We start from the raw sequence: 17,720 nt of genomic DNA, 5'->3' as shown, positions 1-17,720 counted from the left end.
GGCAGAAAATGGGGGGAAGGGGTCCTTAAAAGCAAACAAGGTGGAGGAAAAAAATTATGTAAGCAAGCATATATGCACGCAACCCTTTACCTTGTATACAAATAGCATTGTAGTTATTATACTAGCAGCAATAGCACAGGAGAGGTAAGAGGTTGTTTGACTTTTGATGTTTCAGGGGGAAATGTTTCAAGCTTAATTATCCAAAATTTCAATTTCTCGCTTGTTTTTCTTTGAATATCTTTGGGGAGTAGAAATTCGGTTCCCTTTAGATTTGAATGCTGTTGAAAAAAGTAATGCTAGACTACTTTTGTGAAGAAAATTATGCGCAGAAAATATGCACTACATGAAGAAAACCATTCTTTGCTTCAGTTTTTTACCAGATTCTACAAATTAATTTTATAATTAGAAACAAAATTGTGTTCTCTGAGCTTAAAATAGAATTGGTTGTCATTCCGTAAATAAAAGCTAAACACCTCTTAAACATCTAAAAAAAAATTAGGCAGAAAAAATGGAAGAATAAAATTAGTCAAGAGGAGGACACTATAATAGAAAGAAGAAAACGTTCGGACAAGATAATAGTTAGAAAGGACGGACTAACACAACTGGAAAAAAAAATTACCCGGACTATCAACCTGCGAAGGAATAGGCGAAAGTGCCCGATTTGAAAAGAAGTTCAGCATGGTTGCCTTGCGCACGGAACTGAAATTCAAATTTTTGGGCCGATTTGGAAACGGTATCCGGTGAAAACCAGGAAGATGTCTTCGAATTGGTGGCTTGTCTTGCATCAAACAAGAAGTTGAATTTGCAGAATCGACACTTGATGTAGATTTTATAGATAGATCAGACGGTTGAGAAACAACACTTGGCACAACGTCACTGTTTTCTTCTATTATTGACAAGCCTGTCAAACTGTCATCTTCGTTATTAGAATCAGGAAACTAAAATGAAGGAACAAATGAAAATATATAAAATATATAATATATGTATTTTATTAAAAATATATAATACATACGTAAAATATAATACATACACACAATGTCAAGAAATTCACAATGTCAAAGAAATTGTGAAATATGAGTTTTTTCATTAAATATGGGTTCATTTAAATGTTTAATGAAAATTCATGTGTCATTTTAATATTCCGTTTAATTTTTCATTTAAGTATTATATATATTCCATTTAAAATGAAAACACATAATAAATTTAACATTGAAATCCAATCTGAGATTGTTATCTTTAAATGATACGATTATTATAATGTTTAGATAGAGGTTAAGGGGAATTTCCCTTGGATTTGATGGAAAACTGGACCTAAAGAACAACCTTGTCGGGTTTCTGACCACTCTCAAACAGCAGTGAGATATACCAAAATCCCTATTAAGGTAACGGAGATTTGAAGAGAAGGTGCAGTCTGGGGAAGGAGGGAGGATTCCGTCTATATAAGTTTGGGACTTTTCATCCTGCCCCTCCCCTACTAAAATCTCGCGGTTTGTATGATTTTTTCATGTTTTCCTATAATTTTCAATGGCTGCAAATTTTTTTTTATAGAATTTAAAGCAAAAAATATACTTATTTTACAGCTGAAGAATGAGAGTAAAAAAAAAAGTTTTTAGCAATTTAGCCAGAGTCAAGGAAAAAGTGGTATGTTCTCAATTGGAGCGGAAATATAGCGGCTTCAGGTAATCCGGTGATATGATGAGTTGTCGGTAGTACTAGCAGCATCAGCAACAATTTTTTGAAAATTGGATTTCTTCCGTACATCATAATTAAATGCAACCGTATTTCAATAGCAGAAATATTAATTTACAGCTTACTTAAACATGTTTGTCTAATCTAACGTTATCTCATAGTTTCTTATAAATGTTTCAGTATACCCAAACTAATATACCCTTTGGATGGCTTTACACTTTAGAAAAGAATTCTGTAATTTGCTTAAAGAAATTTTCCGATGTGATGAAGTTCTAATACGAATTCAAAGGGTCATGAAAGACTTCAAGGCATACCTATATTTTGACACAATAAATGAAAGAAGAAACAGAAATAAATTTAAGTTCCTGGAATGAATAAAGGAAGGAACCTAAGTTATAAATAATGAATTAGCTGTGCTCATTTTTTCTGACGCCACAACCATAATGGTTTATGTCTTGCAATATACCAATGCTAATGCCAAGTCTTGTATATGCCAGAAAGATGATATTATCCAGGTCTATTATTGACTGTCAGCAAGATCATATCCCGAATTTGTGTTCAGCGGGAGATTTTTTCTAGGAGGGGGCTTGCAAAAAAGAAATTTTATGATACATAAAAAAAAATTTATATGCAATTATGTTATGTTTTCACGAGTTGGACAAAAATTTGGGGAAGGGGGCGGGAAACAAATCCGGTAGTCCCTCACTCCCTGGATACGGCATTGACTGTCAGTGAAAAAGAATACTCAGCTCACTTTCATGTCTCAGAACCATTATAACTGAGGATTCCTTTTTCTTTTCAGCTCTCTCATGGGACCTCGTGCATTTCAGATATCGCAACATGTGTGATGGATTGTGCTGAATTATTTCAAATAAAAGATTAAGCCCAGAACGGTAGTGTTGACGCATTTTCAAAGGTATTCAATTCGAATCATAAGGCCATATTATATACATCAAATTCTTTGCTATTAATTTTGAACAAGACACACTTTTGTCCAGGTGTGACTTGCATTAGTTATGATACCAATCATGCGGTATGATAAACAGTTTCTTACTACGTTTCTTACTACGATATGTATGACAAACAAACGTATGATAATGTATGATAAACATATGTATGTACGATACATATGTTTGTACGTATATATGTATGTACGTACATAAACATATGTACGATATGTATGATAAACAAACGTTTCTTACTACGTAAGAAACGTGGTAATGATAGAAATCTTTTTTTTCTTACTTGTAGTGAAATAAAATTGTTACTTCCTTCTTTTGTTCTTTTCCCTTCTTGGAAAGTCTTTGCTAGGAAAGCTTACCGATTTTTCAATTTGCTTATTGCTTTATATATGGAATTCTGCCATAACAGATTTTCAAAAATAAAAACGAACAAAACGAAAAAAGAAGTTATGAAACCAAATGAGGATGACTTCAATCCAGTTATATAAAATAAGCAATAATTAATTTAAATAAAAAAATAAAAACGGGAAAGAGAAAAAAGAGTAACTTTTTGAAGTAAACCACACAGAATCAGAGGACCGATTTTAAAAAGGGAAAAAAGAAAGACCATACAGAAAATATTGTATTTTTTCTGTAAGAATAAAATTTATTTAATAATAAAAAGTCATCAGGACATTTTAAGAAATCTAACAAGTCAAATGACATCATTTTTATATCATTCTGAAAAAGGCTAAAGCCGGCTTTGTCTCTTACTCAGACTATCTGTCTTGGCTTTTTTTTCTTTTTTTCCAATTAGCCATGGCTCTCAACTTTTTCATCAGTCCACCAAGTTGATTTTAATTTAAAAAAAACAACGGAGCCTGTGCTTAACTGTCTGAGCTTATAAATTGGCTCACTCGCCTGAGTCTCTAGGCGGGTGGGCCCTATTAATCTTTGGTCGCTTGTTCGCCTCTGAGTCCACGCGAATTCAGTACCCCGTTTGGCACACAAGCCCAGTGAACATTCCTTGTCATAAGTCAACCCAAGAATCTCGGTCATCCCCATTACAATTCCAGTGGGGCTTTCCCAGTAGGCAAGGCTCATATGATTTGAACAATCTCAGTTGCCCAATTGCCTGCATGTCCTGTGGACATACATGGTCAGTTATAAATTTTTGGAAACATTTTATTTGGGGTCTCTAATTGCCTTGAAATGGCTCATAGAACTAACAGACTATTTGAATTACCCTTACTCAATGCCTATCAGCCTTAGTTCTATCCTAGGATGGATGTATGATAGACTGTCTATAAAAAGGTCAAATGACATCATTTTTATACAGTTCTGGCTTATGCCTCTCACTCACACCATCTGTCTTTAGCCATGGCTCTCAACTCTTTCATCAGAGTCCACCCTTTTGATTTCAATTCAAGTTCGAGGCCAAAGGCGGAGACCCAGTCCGTTGTCCGTTTTTTAATTAAAATCAACCAGGTGGACTGTGAGGAAAAAGCTGAGACCCATGGCATTGAAAAAAAAGCCAAGTCAGATAGTCTGAGGGAGAGTCTGGACTGTGAGGAGGACTGTTAGGCAAATCAACTAGGTGGACTGTGAGGCAAAGGCTGAGAACCGTGGCTAATTGAAAAAAAAGCCAAGTCAGACAGTCTGAGGGAGAGCGTGGACTGTGAGGAGGACTGTTAGGCAAATCAACTAGGTGGACTGTGAGGCAAAGGCTGAGAACCGTGGCTAATTGAAAACACAATCCAAGTCAGATAGTCTGAGACAGAGTGTGGACTGTGAGGCAAATCAACTAGGTGGACTATGAGGCAAATCAACTAGGTGGACTGTGAGGCAAAGGCTGAGAACCGTGGCTAATTGAAAAAAAAGCCAAGTCAGATAGTCTGGGGGAGAGTGTGGACTGTGAGGCAAATCAACTAGGTGGACTGTGAGGCAAAGGCTGAGAACCGTGGCTAATTGAAAACAAAATCCAAGTCAGATAGTCTGAGACAGAGTGTGGAATGTGAGGCAAATCAAATAGGTGGACTATGAGGCAAATCAACTAGGTGGACTGTGAGGCAAAGGCTGAGAACCGTGGCTAATTGAAAAAAAGCCAAGACAGATAGTCTGGGGGAGAGTGTGGACTGTGAGGCAAATCAACTAGGTGGACTGTGAGGCAAAGACTGAGAGCCGTGGCTAATTGAAAAAAAAGCCAAGACAGATAGTCTGAGGGAGAAGGAGGATATTTGTGACTCTAAGATTTTACCTGGGAGTGACTCTAATTTACCTAATATTGTGCTTCTAATAAACTCACCTGATGGGCCCCTTTGGCCACTACAACAGTATTACAGACAGCCAAAGCTGTAAAGAAGTTAATTGTTCTACTGGGATGATTCCGAAATTCAACAGAAATATTGCTTCTTGAACGAAACAACTGCATTTCAGCATTTTGAATCTCATTCAACAGATGATGATTAGGGTATATTTTTGGACGTTCATCCCCTTGTAGCTGAAAAGAAAAATTATTAATTAAATTTTCTAATTAACTAATTTCTGTTTTTTATTTTAAAAACAGTAAATTTTTACTTAATTTTTCGATTAGTTTCAGTAAACTAAGCGGGTCTCGTGATTTAAAGTTAATGAGCCGTTGAAAATAGCTCAGATGAAAATTAGTTGTTTTTACTGCGAGTCTGGAAATATTCTCTATATCCATAGACTTTTCTCTTTTTCCAGATATTATTAGTCACGTGATATTTTAGCTGGTTTTAGTTAATCTTACGTGATGGATTCTATTCAGTTAGATTCTTAGACTTGTTGTGGTTTTTCTTCCATAAAATGCGGTTTTGTCTAATTTCAATTCCAATTTCATTTACCTTTAATTTAGTATTTTCATTTAGTATTTCATTTAGTATTTTTCCAATTTCATTTACTTTGTTTTTCGTACTCCTCGATTTTGAGGGAAATAAATGAACATATAAGCCTGGAAATCGAAAAATGTCAAAACTACAAAAAATTACAGTTAAAAAAAAAAAAACTAAACAATATAAAACGATTCAAAACAAATTTCCAGAACTGAGATAATTGTTTCATATGCTTTTAATGCAAATGAAGTAATTCTTTTTATATTTACAAAATTGCAACTTCAACCGTAATACAGGATTTATTAACCTGTACATGTTAACTATATTAACATATTACATATTAACATATCCAAATTAATATATTAACCTGTACATATTAACCACATTAACATATTAACATATACATATTAACCTGTACATATTAACATATACATATTAGCCTGTACATATTGACCATATTAACATATTAAATATTAACATATTAACCTGTACATATTAACCATATTAACATATACATATTAACATATTAACCTGTATATATTAACACATACATATTAACCTGTACATATTAACCATATTAACATATTGAATATAACATATTAACCTGTACGTATTAACATATACATATTAACATATTAACCTGTACATATTAACATATACATATTAACATATTAACCTGTACATATTAACCATATTAACATATTAAATATTAACCTGTACATATTAACCATGTTAACATATTACATATTAATATATACATATTAACCTGTGGACATATTAACCAAACCAGAATATTAAACTTTCCAGCATATGAAGTAACTCCTTCACATGTGGTGTAATTTAACCACAAAAGAAACTACAGCAATTATTTTTGTAATAATTTTATTTTATTTTTATAATTATTTTTGTGTAAATGTATTAGAAGCAGTTCTTTTTCTTAAATCTTCTTAGCAATGCCATTTTATCAATAACACAGTAATAGGTAAGTTATCTATCTCGGCCTCCAGGAATCTCTCAGGTTTCAGGGAAAGTTGTGTAATGCATAAAATATATAATACTCTTAAATAGTATTCAGAGCATACTTCTCAGACACAATGGGGAAGTGGATACCCCCCCCCCAAAAAAAAAATCAGTGCAACTACGTGGATTTTCATAACTTTTTGCTATTTGTTTTCCTGGAGCAAAAATAATAACATATAATTAACTAAAATTAGTGATTATTAGACTATGTAAATAACTTGCTGTGTACATATGTACATAAAGGGTTATGTAGGTTATTAACACAATCATAAAAGCATTGCATGCTGTGAACACATTACGTTATTACGCTGAATAGCTAATATTATAGCTAAATGTAGTACACTATGGATCCTTTTCTTTTTTTACAATCCTTTTTGTGTATTTTACTATTTGGTGTAGCATTGTAAGTTCGTTTTAGATCAAAAATTCTACGGTAAGACATTTCCGAAAATGGCTCGAAAGTATGAGCCAAATTTCCAAACTTGTATTTTGCAGAAAAAAAAACAGACTTGAACATAATCAATGCTTTAGTGTATTAAATAAATTTTTTTTTTTTTACTGAAATTATTTCCTATATGAGGTCGGATGCCCCTCTCTTCTCGCTGAAGATTTTTAGTACTTAAAAGAATGTTCTGATGCTTTTTAAACGGCCCTTGTGTTCCAGGAGTCGTTCTTGAAGAATTGAGAAAAAAAAGTCGACACAATATCAAACAGAAGGAGAAGGAAAAAACGAATCTACCTCAACAGTTGAGAAAAGCAAAGAACGCTTTCAAATCAGAAAGTAAATTTTGAAGCGATAGCTGTATTATACTCAAATAATTTGCAATTGTTTCAATCCTAAACTTGGATAAACCAGAAGCGAATGGAAATTTTTATGAGAAAATTTTGTCATAAGGGGGGGGGTGAAACAGATGCCTCACATATTATTTTATTTTAGTTTGTGGCCTATTTAGACGCGTACGTAGGACTTTAGGACTTCGTTTTTTTGGAGGGGGAGTGGCTGGATTAAAAAAAAGTTGAAAAAATGAAAAAGTTTTATAGGAAATGTAAGAAGTTATTAGAAAAATCGTAAAAACCTACAAACTTCGAGATGCATGGTGGCTGGAAGTCCTTCATATAGAGTAGATATCCAAGAGAAATCATTTCTACCAAAAAATAAGGGGACGACGAATTCTCCCTCATATCGATTCTCTCCATATGAATAGTTTATGGAATCGAGGTTCTTCAGAGGGTCCCTAAATTCTTGTCATCAGGATATCTATCAGTTGTGGACCCCAACCAAACTTGCTGGGATACAAGAGATCGTCTCCTATGCCCTTTGGGGATTGCCCGGATCCCCTTTGGGGATTTACCTTTGAGATTTGATTCATTTTTTTCGGGGAAGAAGGTCCTAAATTAGGAGAATCTGTCCATTCTGAGTAAGTATTCTTATGAATGTATTTGATAGATGGATATCATGCTTTTTCTAAAAATTTAGAAAATTTTTAAATTTTTCTAAAAACATGTTCCAGCGATGTTGGTCTTATGCATATTTGTATTGTATATTTTCACCCTTACATTTTTGCCACTACATTTGTTGAATCTCATTTAAAACGTGAACATTATGCAGAATTATCATCTATCTTTCATCACCTTTAATAATCCAACACTAATTAAACCTTTCTAATTAAACCAAATTAAAGTAATTAAACCAAATTAAACACTAATTAAACCAAAGGATGAAGAACACGTGTTAGTCCTTAAAAATTTTAATTAGATTAAAGAATAATCCCGTTTAAACAGATTTGATTATTATTATATAAATTTGCCAAAAAAAAAAATTTATTTGGATGTGTTTGTCTGTAGATATGCTTATTTACTTGTCTGCACTTAGAAACTACATAACTAAAAATACGGTAGAAATGCGGCAGTTTGATCCGAAATTCTTCATGGACTTCATCAACCGATGTAAATCAAATAGCCTACTAGTGAACAAACTGAAATCAGATGTTCTATGATTCAATCCACTCAAGCGGGATATGATGATCCCAGACGTGCTGTTCACAACGTCTGCCAGTCTGCTAATATTTTTGCCGTCCACAAGAATATCAGGCATAACATTTACAAGTGATTGCTCATTAAAGCTGTATTTTGGCAATACTATATGAAAGGGCCACTGCTAAATTCAGAATTTGACATGCGCAGGATGGGATTCTCAAATCGTCAACTCCTACTTGCGTATACAATCTGCCTATCCTCGAGTATTGCTGTCCCGTCTGCGATTCTCGAAGTCAGACTATGCTTATTTGTCAGAGAAATAGAAAGTGTTCAAAAACGTCCCAGTGTAATACTACTGGGCGTTGCAGAACTATGAAGGTGTTCTTGTGTTCTTAAAGTGCGAAATACGAACACAGGACACAGAAGTGTTCTTCTACGAAAGAGTACTTCAACTTGCACGCTTTGTTCGATTGAAGATGCGACCTATTAGTGAAAATCAGAAAAGCGATATTAGCAACCAGAAAGCAGCAATCTCCCGCGTCGATCAGTAGGCATAACAGGCATCATAAAAAACTAAAACATGTCAAGCGTCGTAACAACAGATTTGAAAACTCCTTCTTGCCCTATTTCGTTAGCACGTTTTTTCGTGCACACCTTATTTGTGTTTTCTTTATGATTATACAAGTAGAATAGCTTAGCGTTAACTTTTGGGTGCTACGATGCCTACTTAAATAAATGAATCTGGAATGAAAAAAATGAAAATATTGCATCCTTCCTAATGTAACACCCATGGTGTTATATTTTAAAGAAGTAAATGACCCCCCCCCCTTCTTCTTTGTTATTACTTATACTTTACCATGCAATCCTAAGCGGATTTTGGTTTCCAAAAACTGAAGAATATTACATGGATGCAGCTAATGAACAGACGTTTGTGTTGGCAATGATGATAAAAAGAAGGGATAGAGAGGAAAATAATGTATGGAATAGGAAGTAGTGAGAAGCGGGCAGACGTTTGGATTGATAAAGACAGTCTCTTAAGTATTCAATCTCAATACCAAACACATTCATTTCCTTTCATCATTTTAACATTTCATATCCATCACTATTAGGCTTCTGCAAAATTTTATTCTTAATCTGCGTTAGCGAAAAAAATTACGGAGTGGTGGGTCCACTCCGCAGTGCGACTAGACATGCTAGGCACTGCGGCTCGGTCACTTACTGCTCCAACTGCTTTCATCTAGCTGCCACCTTGGGTCCTAAATGTCGGTAAGCGTGAAAACATTTGGTTTCAAAGGCAGCGCAATCGCGCTGCCTAAGTAAAGAACGATGTTGGCACAATGTATTATTCTTTTTTCATACCAGGGCACTTCGTATCGAAGGAGTTGTCATAGAAACTTTGAAACGGGCTAATTCGATTGGAAATTAGAGTGGCTAGTGCCCTGTTTAATAGTCGAAAGTGATTGGAGGGCAACTAGCTCCCCCCACGCAAATCATTCTCCCAAACACATTCAATCAAACTTTTGAGATAGCCATTTTTTTTTCAGCATAGTTGATTTCCAGATAGAAAATATTTTTTTGAGGGGGATACTCCCCCACAACCCTCGGAGCAAGGGTTTTAAGTTATGCCCTGCGGGCATATAAGAACAATGTTGGCACAATGTATTATTTATTATTTTCTTTCTTTAGAGCAGGGCACTTCGTATCGAAGAAGTTGTCGCAGAAACTTCGAAAAGGGCTCATTCAATTGGAAATTGGAGTGGCTTATGCCCTTTTTAATAGTCGAAAGTGATTGGAAGGCGACTAACACCCCTTCCACGCCAACCATTTACCGAAAAACATCCAATAAAAATTTCGAGACAGCCACTTTGCTCAGCATAGTTGATCTCCAGATAGAAATTATGTTTTTGAGGAGGACACTCCCCCAGAGCACTCAGGGCAAGTGTTGTAAGTTTTGCCCCGGGGGCATATAAGGCTTTTATAGAAGGCGTTGTCGTAGAAACTTCAAAAAAGGTTAATTCGATTGGAAATTCAAACAATAGTGCCCTTTTTAATAGTCGAAAGTGATTGGAGGGCAACTAACCCCCCTCTCACGCCCACCTTTTCCCTAAACACATCCAATCACAATTTTTAGATAGCCATTTTATTCAACGTAGTTTTCAGTTCTTGAAATTAGGTCATTGAGGATGACACCCCCCCCCGATCCCTCAGGGCAAGGGTTGTAAGTTATGCCCTGGGGACATATAAGGTTTTTATAGAACGCTTTGCCGTAGAAACTTCAAAAAGGGCTCATTCGATTGGACATTGAAATGGCTAGTGCCCTTTTTAATAGTCGAAAGTGATTGGAAGGCAACTAACACCCCTTCCACTCCCACCATTTCCCCAAAAACATCCAATAAAAGTTTTGAGGTAGCCATTTTGTCCCAAGCAGTTCAAAGTTCAGGAAATTATACCTTTAAGCAGGACACTCCCCCCAGAGTCTTCAGGGTAATGGTTACAAATTATGCCCTGGAGGCATATAAGGTTTTTATCAAAATCTTTTTCGTAGAAACTTGAAAAAGGGCTCATTCGATTTGAAATTCAAAGGGCTAGTGCCCTTTTTAATAGTCGAGTGATTTGAGGGCAACTAAACCCCTCTCACGCCCACCTTTTCCCCAATAAAAATTTCCCCAAAATTTTAGATAGCCGTTTTATTTAACGTAGTTGAAAGCTTTGGAAATTAGGTCTTTAAGGATGGCAACCCCTCCCCCCCCTCCACAGCCCTCAGGGCAAGGGTGGTAAGCTATGCCCTGGGGGCCTACAAAGTTTTTATTGAACGCATTGTCATAGAAAATTTAAAAGGGCTCATTCGATTGGAAATTGAAAGGCCTTGTGCCTTTTTTAAGAGTTGAAATTGATCGGATAGTGACTAACGCTCCTCTCATGCCCACAATTTTCCCAAACACATCCAATCAATATTTTTAGATATACATTCTGTTCAACGTAGTTGAAATTGAAAGTTCTTGAAATTAGGTCTTTGAGGATGATAACCCCCTCACAGCCCTCAGTGCAAAAATTGTAAGTTATTCCCTGGGGGCATATAAGGTTTATATAGAAATTTCAAAAAGGGCTCATTTGATTGGAAATTGAAATCGCCCTTTTTAATAGTCAAAAGTGAGTGGAGAGTAATTAACCCCCCTCTCATGCCCACCATTTCCCCAAAAACATTCAATCAAAGTTTAGAGATAGCCATTTTGTTCAACGTAGTTGAAAGATCCGAAAATTATGTATTGAAGGATGACAAAGCCCCCAGAGCCCCCAGGGCAAATGTAGTAAGTTATGCCCTAGGGGCAAATAAGGTTTTTATAGATAGAGTTGTCGCAGAACTTGAAAAGGGGCTCATTCAATTGGAAATTGAGAGGGCTAGTGCCGTTTTTATTAGTCGAAAGTAAATGGAGTGTAATGAACCCCCCTCTCACGCCCACCAGTCCTCCAAACACATCCAATCAAAATTTTGAGATAGCCATTTTGTTTAACGTAGTTGAATGTTCTGGAAATTAGGTCTTAGAGGATGACAACCACCCTAGCAGTCCTTGGGGTAAGGGTTTTAATTTATGCCCTGGGGGCATATAAGGTTTTTATAGAAAGCGCTGTAGTTTCAAAAAGGGCTCATTCGATTGAAAATCGAAAGGCCTATTGCCCTTTTTAATAGTCGAAAGTGATTGGAAGGCTTGACATTTTTATAGTAAGGATCGATGTGGGTATAATGTATTATTTTTTTGTTGTTGTTGTCCAGGGCACTTCGTATCGAAGGAGTTGTCATGGGAACTTCGAAAAGGGCTCATTCGATTGAAAATGGAAATGGCTGATGCCCTTTTTAATAGTCGAAAGCGATTGGAGGGCACTAAATAATTTTGATACAAATGAGTGATACAAATTTTGATACAAATGAATGTGCATTGTCAGTTTAATGTACATGTCATATACTGATATTTAGCAATCAAAATGTTAATATTATTTGATTTGTTAAAGTTATAAAAGTAAAAATATTTATATTTTTTCAGTAAAGTGCAAATTTTGTTCTGGCCTTGGGAAGGCATAGGGGTTTTGAGCCCAACTTATGTTAATTTCTGCTCATTTTGAGTTTGACTCGGTTATTTATTGTAATTTCTGTTCGTTTTGGGTTTCATTTATTTATCAATGCTGATTTGTGGTAGCTTCACGCTTGGTAGAATATTTGATTTGATTTTTGCCATTTTTTGTTAAATGGAGTTCTTTAATTTTCTTTGAAAAACTTATTTTGTGGAAAAAGTTTTTTTTAATTAATTAACAGGAAAAGGCAATTGCATAACAGCCAACATAACCATAGACCATTTGCGCAGTTCTGGAAATCGAACAATCAGCCAAAACGTTGATTTCAATTGATCGTTTTGGAGCTGTTATTTGACCCCATTAGAGCCCACACATTTAAAAATGCAGGGGAAAAAAGGGCTCTTCGGTTGGAATACTGTCAAGTCAGCCGTGGCAGGTATTTGAATGATGTTGTGTTTCATTCTTAAATAAAAAATGTCCCTCCTTTCTAATAGATTATTTTTATTATCAAACATCTCAAGTGTTTAGGCCACTGAATAGTACACAAGTATTATTTTTTCAACTGAAAGCAAGGAGCGACATTAAAACTTAAAACGAAAAGAAATAATTTCGTATATGGGAAGGGCTATTCCTTCCTGAACCTTCGCTCTTTACGCTAAAGTTAGACTCAAAAGTTCAATAAAAGTTAATAACGCTAAAGTTCAATCATTTATAGTTGTATATCTACATATACATAGTTGATTAGGCCTATGGAGTATCAAGTTTCAGAAACTAGGCTAAGACTAAAAAAAAGTACTCAACGAAGAAATTGGATGAGACTATGATGAGGAGACAAATGTGTAGCCTATAATTTTCACTTTAAAGTTCTTCTATGCTATATATCTGGAGTCGAAATATCGGATTATTTACATATCGAAATATCGGATTATTTATCTATATATCGGATTTATTTAACTCTTTTCTTATTCTAAATTCTAATCTAATAAAGAGCTATTTATTTTGATATACTGACAAAGTGTTCATTATTTTTTTATAGTTGATTCGAATTCCAAAGTTAGGTGGCACAGCCTTTATCCAAATTGTTAGTTTTAGATATAAATTAATATAAAAATAAGAATTATGCGATAATGAAAATAATACCTTTATATATAGTATATTTGAATCTGTGACCGGGAAGTAATTATTTTGTTCTGCATAAATATAGTTTGTTTTAATTTTAATGCTTTAATTTCGCTGTTGATAATGATCACCGATATATATTTGATCGAAATCCAGTAACTATTGCATCTGTTTTACACTGTCTAATAAAAGGTCCTATCCCTATTGGAATTCTTATTTGTTAATAATAATAATTTAAATAAAGGATTTTGCAACAAAACAAAATTTTACCTTATTTTCGTGTTTAGTTGGAGGATGATTATAATCTCTTCCATTTACAAAGCAACGACGAAATATCATGTTATTTTCAGTAAGTGTCCCAGTTTTGTCACTGAATATATACTGAACCTGGAAAATAAACAGTATAAATTATTAATATTCCTAGTCAAGCTGTGTGAATCATTAAAAGGCCCCAGGGGTCAGGAAGTTTTCCCTTTGAGTTTACCTTGAAGTCTGACTTTATTACTAACTTATTCCTTGTATACGTGAGCAAAAGGTAACAAAACAATTATGCTCACTTTTCATTGAGCTTTATTATTTTATCAGTATTGTTATGAATTAGTTATTTATTTCATTAGGTGCGTTATTATTAATTAGCTTAATAACGCAAATCTTGTCATTAAGGGGAAGGAGACATAAAATAAAGACGGCAATAGTAGCATTTTAAATTGTAGAAAAATGAAACAATCTAATAGTATAACAGATAGAGAAAAATGTTTTAGTAAAAAAAACCTAAAAGAGGGAATTTGGCGCAGGTGGGGAGGGGGGCAAAAAGGGCACAGGAGAGGATCTAGTTGGCATCCAGCCACTTTCGACTCTTATAAAGCACGAGAACTTTAAATTTCCGAAAACATAAACCCCCTCCATAGTTTCTACGACCACCACTGTCATACGCAGTGGAAGGGGTGATCGACCTCTTCTATACCCCTTCCTTTATAGATATCAATATCAACCTGAACTTGAAAGATGGTTTATTTTTATATCACTAATAAGCAACAAAGGAAAACATGAAACGTAAATGTCGGTTGCTAAGAAATTAGACATGATTTCTCATCTTTCTTATCTCTGCGATGTACTATAACGGATAAAAAATCTTTTATTATAATTGGACGAAGAAAAAAATGAGAGCATTAATTTTGTGATACGATCAATTAAAAAAAAAAAAAAAAAAAAAAAAAATTTTTTCTTGTTTATTCCTAAGAAAAAGACAAACCAATTTTTCGAATCAAACAATCAACTGTATGGTAACTATAGTTAGCAGACATAATCAATAGAAGTAGAAATAACTTAGAATAATCCAGAAACAGTTTCATCAATTTCTACAAAATCCAACGGTAGTATTTCCAATTAAATGATTCACATTTAAATAATAGTTGTGGGCGATTAACCCTATCATCATTCATAAGTTTGTCAGGGACGGCATAACTGCACAATAGGTACATACGCAGAAATTTTCAGCTGTTGGAGGAGGACATGAGGGAAGGAAAATAATATAAATCAGAATATATAAAAAATGAATAATCTGTCATAACAAAAGCCAAGCTTGCGAGGATAGGTTAGCTGCGGATGAATGACATCAAAAACTAAAAAATAATAGTAAATAATAATGTAGTAAAGTGAATTTTAAAACTTTTAGAATTAAGGATTGGGGAGGGGGTGAACCTGCTTATCGAAAATAGCACAAAAACACATTAAAATGCTACGTAGGGCGTTGAATGACATCCAATTAATTATCACCCAAATACCCAATTTTTGAAGATTAAATTTATTAAAAAATGTGATGACGAAAATGCGATGTAAAAAAAAGTAAAATGTGAAAATGTGATGTAAAAAATGTAAAAAAAAGGTGATGTAATGGAAGACTAACACCCCTCGGCACTTCGATTGCTCTTTCTTGAGCAATCGAACTGCCAAGGAGTGTTAGCCTTCCATTAGACTATTCCTTATTATTTCATTCCGCAGCTATTACCCTTCACCTATGTTGCCTCTGTTCTACACTACCCCTCGGACGGTCTAACCAGATGGTCTGGGAGAAATAAGACCTCGTCGCCTCTTATCAAACAGTTCGAGGTAACATCAAAAGTTACGCACCTGAGAAAATTTGCCTGATTTTCAAAAAAAGGGGGAAACACCCCCTAAAGTTATAGAACCTTAATGAAAATCACACCATCAGATTCAGCGTATCAGAGAACCCTACTGTGGAGGGTGATCGCATCGACCCAGTAGTCCTAGAATATCGTGGGAGGGCTCATTCGAACAGAATTTTAAAATTCCAGTGCCCTTTTTAAGTGACTAAAAAAATAGAGGGCAACTAGGCCCCCACCCACGTGCATTTTTTCCCAAAGTCACCCCATCAAAATTTTTTCACCCCATCAAGATAATAGCTATGTCTTTTAGGATAACTTGATCCCCAAAAGTCCCCGGGGGGAGGGCTGAAATTTATGAACTTTAACCAATGTTTACATATAGCATTGGCTATTGGGAAGTATACAGATGTTTTCAGGGTTTTTTTTTCTGGTAGTGGGGGGGGGGGGGTGGTTCGAGGGTTATGTGGGAGGATCTTTCCATGGAGGAAGTTCTCATGGGGGAGGAGACACTGGTATGAAGGGGGGGGGCGGATTTCCCAGCATTATTTAAAAAAACGATCAGAAATTAAATAAAAAAAGTTTTTAACTGAAAGTAAGGAGCAACATCAAAACTTAAAACGAACAGAAATTATTACGTATATGATTGGGTTCGCCCCCTACTCAATACCTCGCTCTTTGAGCCGAAGATTTTTTAGTACTTTCATAAGAGCTATTTATTCTAATTAACGGCCTTTGTGATTAAGGGGTCATTTTTAAAGAATTGGAACAAAATTCGAACTTTAGCGTAAAGGACTAGGTATTGACTAGGGGACGAGCCCCCTAATATACGTATTAAAAATATATGAATATAGAAGTTCGTTACGTATGTTAATTCGTAAGTTACGTATATTTATTACTAATAAAAACGTTCGTAAATAGAATTAAACAAATTTCGAGAAAGCCATTTAGCCAAATAAAAGTAAACTAATATTCAAATTTTGTTTTAATTATTCATGTACGATGAGCCAAAATCAAAACCTGCATTAATTCAAAAACGTTCAAAAATTAAATAAAAAAAACAAGTTTTTTTAACTGAAAGTAAGGAGGGACATTAAAACTTAAAACGAAAACAGAAATTATTACGTATATGATTGGGTTCTCCCCCTAGTCAATACCTCGCTCTTTAAGCGAAAGATTTTTTAGTACTTTCATAAGAGCTGTTTATTCTAATTAACGGCCTTTGTGATTATAGGGTCCTTTTTAAAGAATTTGAACAAAATTCGAACTTTAGAGTAAAGAGCAAAGTATTGACTAGGGGGTGAACCCAATGATATACGTATTAAAAATATATAGATATAGAAGTTTGTCATGTAAGTTAATTCGTCAGTTACGTATATTTATTACTAATAAAAACGTTAGTAAATAAAATTAAACAACTTTCGAGAAAGCCATTTAACCAAATAAAAGTAAATTAATATGCAAATTTTGTTTTAAATATTCATGTACGATGAGCCAAAATCAAAACTGTATTAATTAAAAAACCTTCAAAAATTAAATAAAAAACAAGTTGTTTTAACTGAAAGTAAGGAGCGACATTAAAACTTAAAAAGAACAGAAATTATTTCGTATATGAAAGGGGCTGTCCCCTCCTGAACGTCTCGCTCTTTACGCTAAAGTTTGACTCTTTCTTACCACTCTATTTTTTTAAACAATAAAAAACTTTAGCGTAAAGAATGAGCGTTGGGGAGGGGACAGCCCCTTTCATATACGGAATAATTTCTGTTCGTTTTAAGTTTTAATGTCGCTCCTTAATTTCAGTTAAAAGATCTTGTTTTTTTATTATTTAATAACATACAGGGCGAGGCCTGGGTTACCATCGCCATGGATGAAAACAAGGATTTTTAAGCCATGACACGGATTTCCAGAATGCCATGGACTTACACCGGTTT

The 17,720-nt window shown here is 34.6% G+C and overlaps 1 protein-coding gene across 2 annotated transcripts in view; it reads right to left on the bottom strand.

Moving 5' to 3' along the window:
• LOC148940454 (phospholipid-transporting ATPase VA) overlaps positions 1-17,720 on the bottom strand; it is a 204,545-nt gene that overhangs the window by 77,612 nt on the left and 109,213 nt on the right. For both annotated transcript variants that reach the window (XM_089105629.1, XM_089105630.1), the window contains exons 8-10: positions 13,937-14,053; positions 4,936-5,130; positions 620-938 (exon numbers count right to left, since the gene is read on the bottom strand). In XM_089105629.1, coding sequence (XP_088961755.1) covers positions 620-938; positions 4,936-5,130; positions 13,937-14,053 — 631 coding nt within the window. The remainder of the gene's footprint in view (positions 1-619; positions 939-4,935; positions 5,131-13,936; positions 14,054-17,720) is intronic.

This window comes from Artemia sp. Qi Xiang Cuo, chromosome 19 (assembly GCF_049724085.1).
Source record: "Artemia sp. Qi Xiang Cuo chromosome 19, ASM4972408v1, whole genome shotgun sequence".
NCBI lineage: Eukaryota > Metazoa > Arthropoda > Branchiopoda > Anostraca > Artemiidae > Artemia > Artemia sp. Qi Xiang Cuo.
This window is presented reverse-complemented; position numbering and strand designations above follow the sequence as displayed.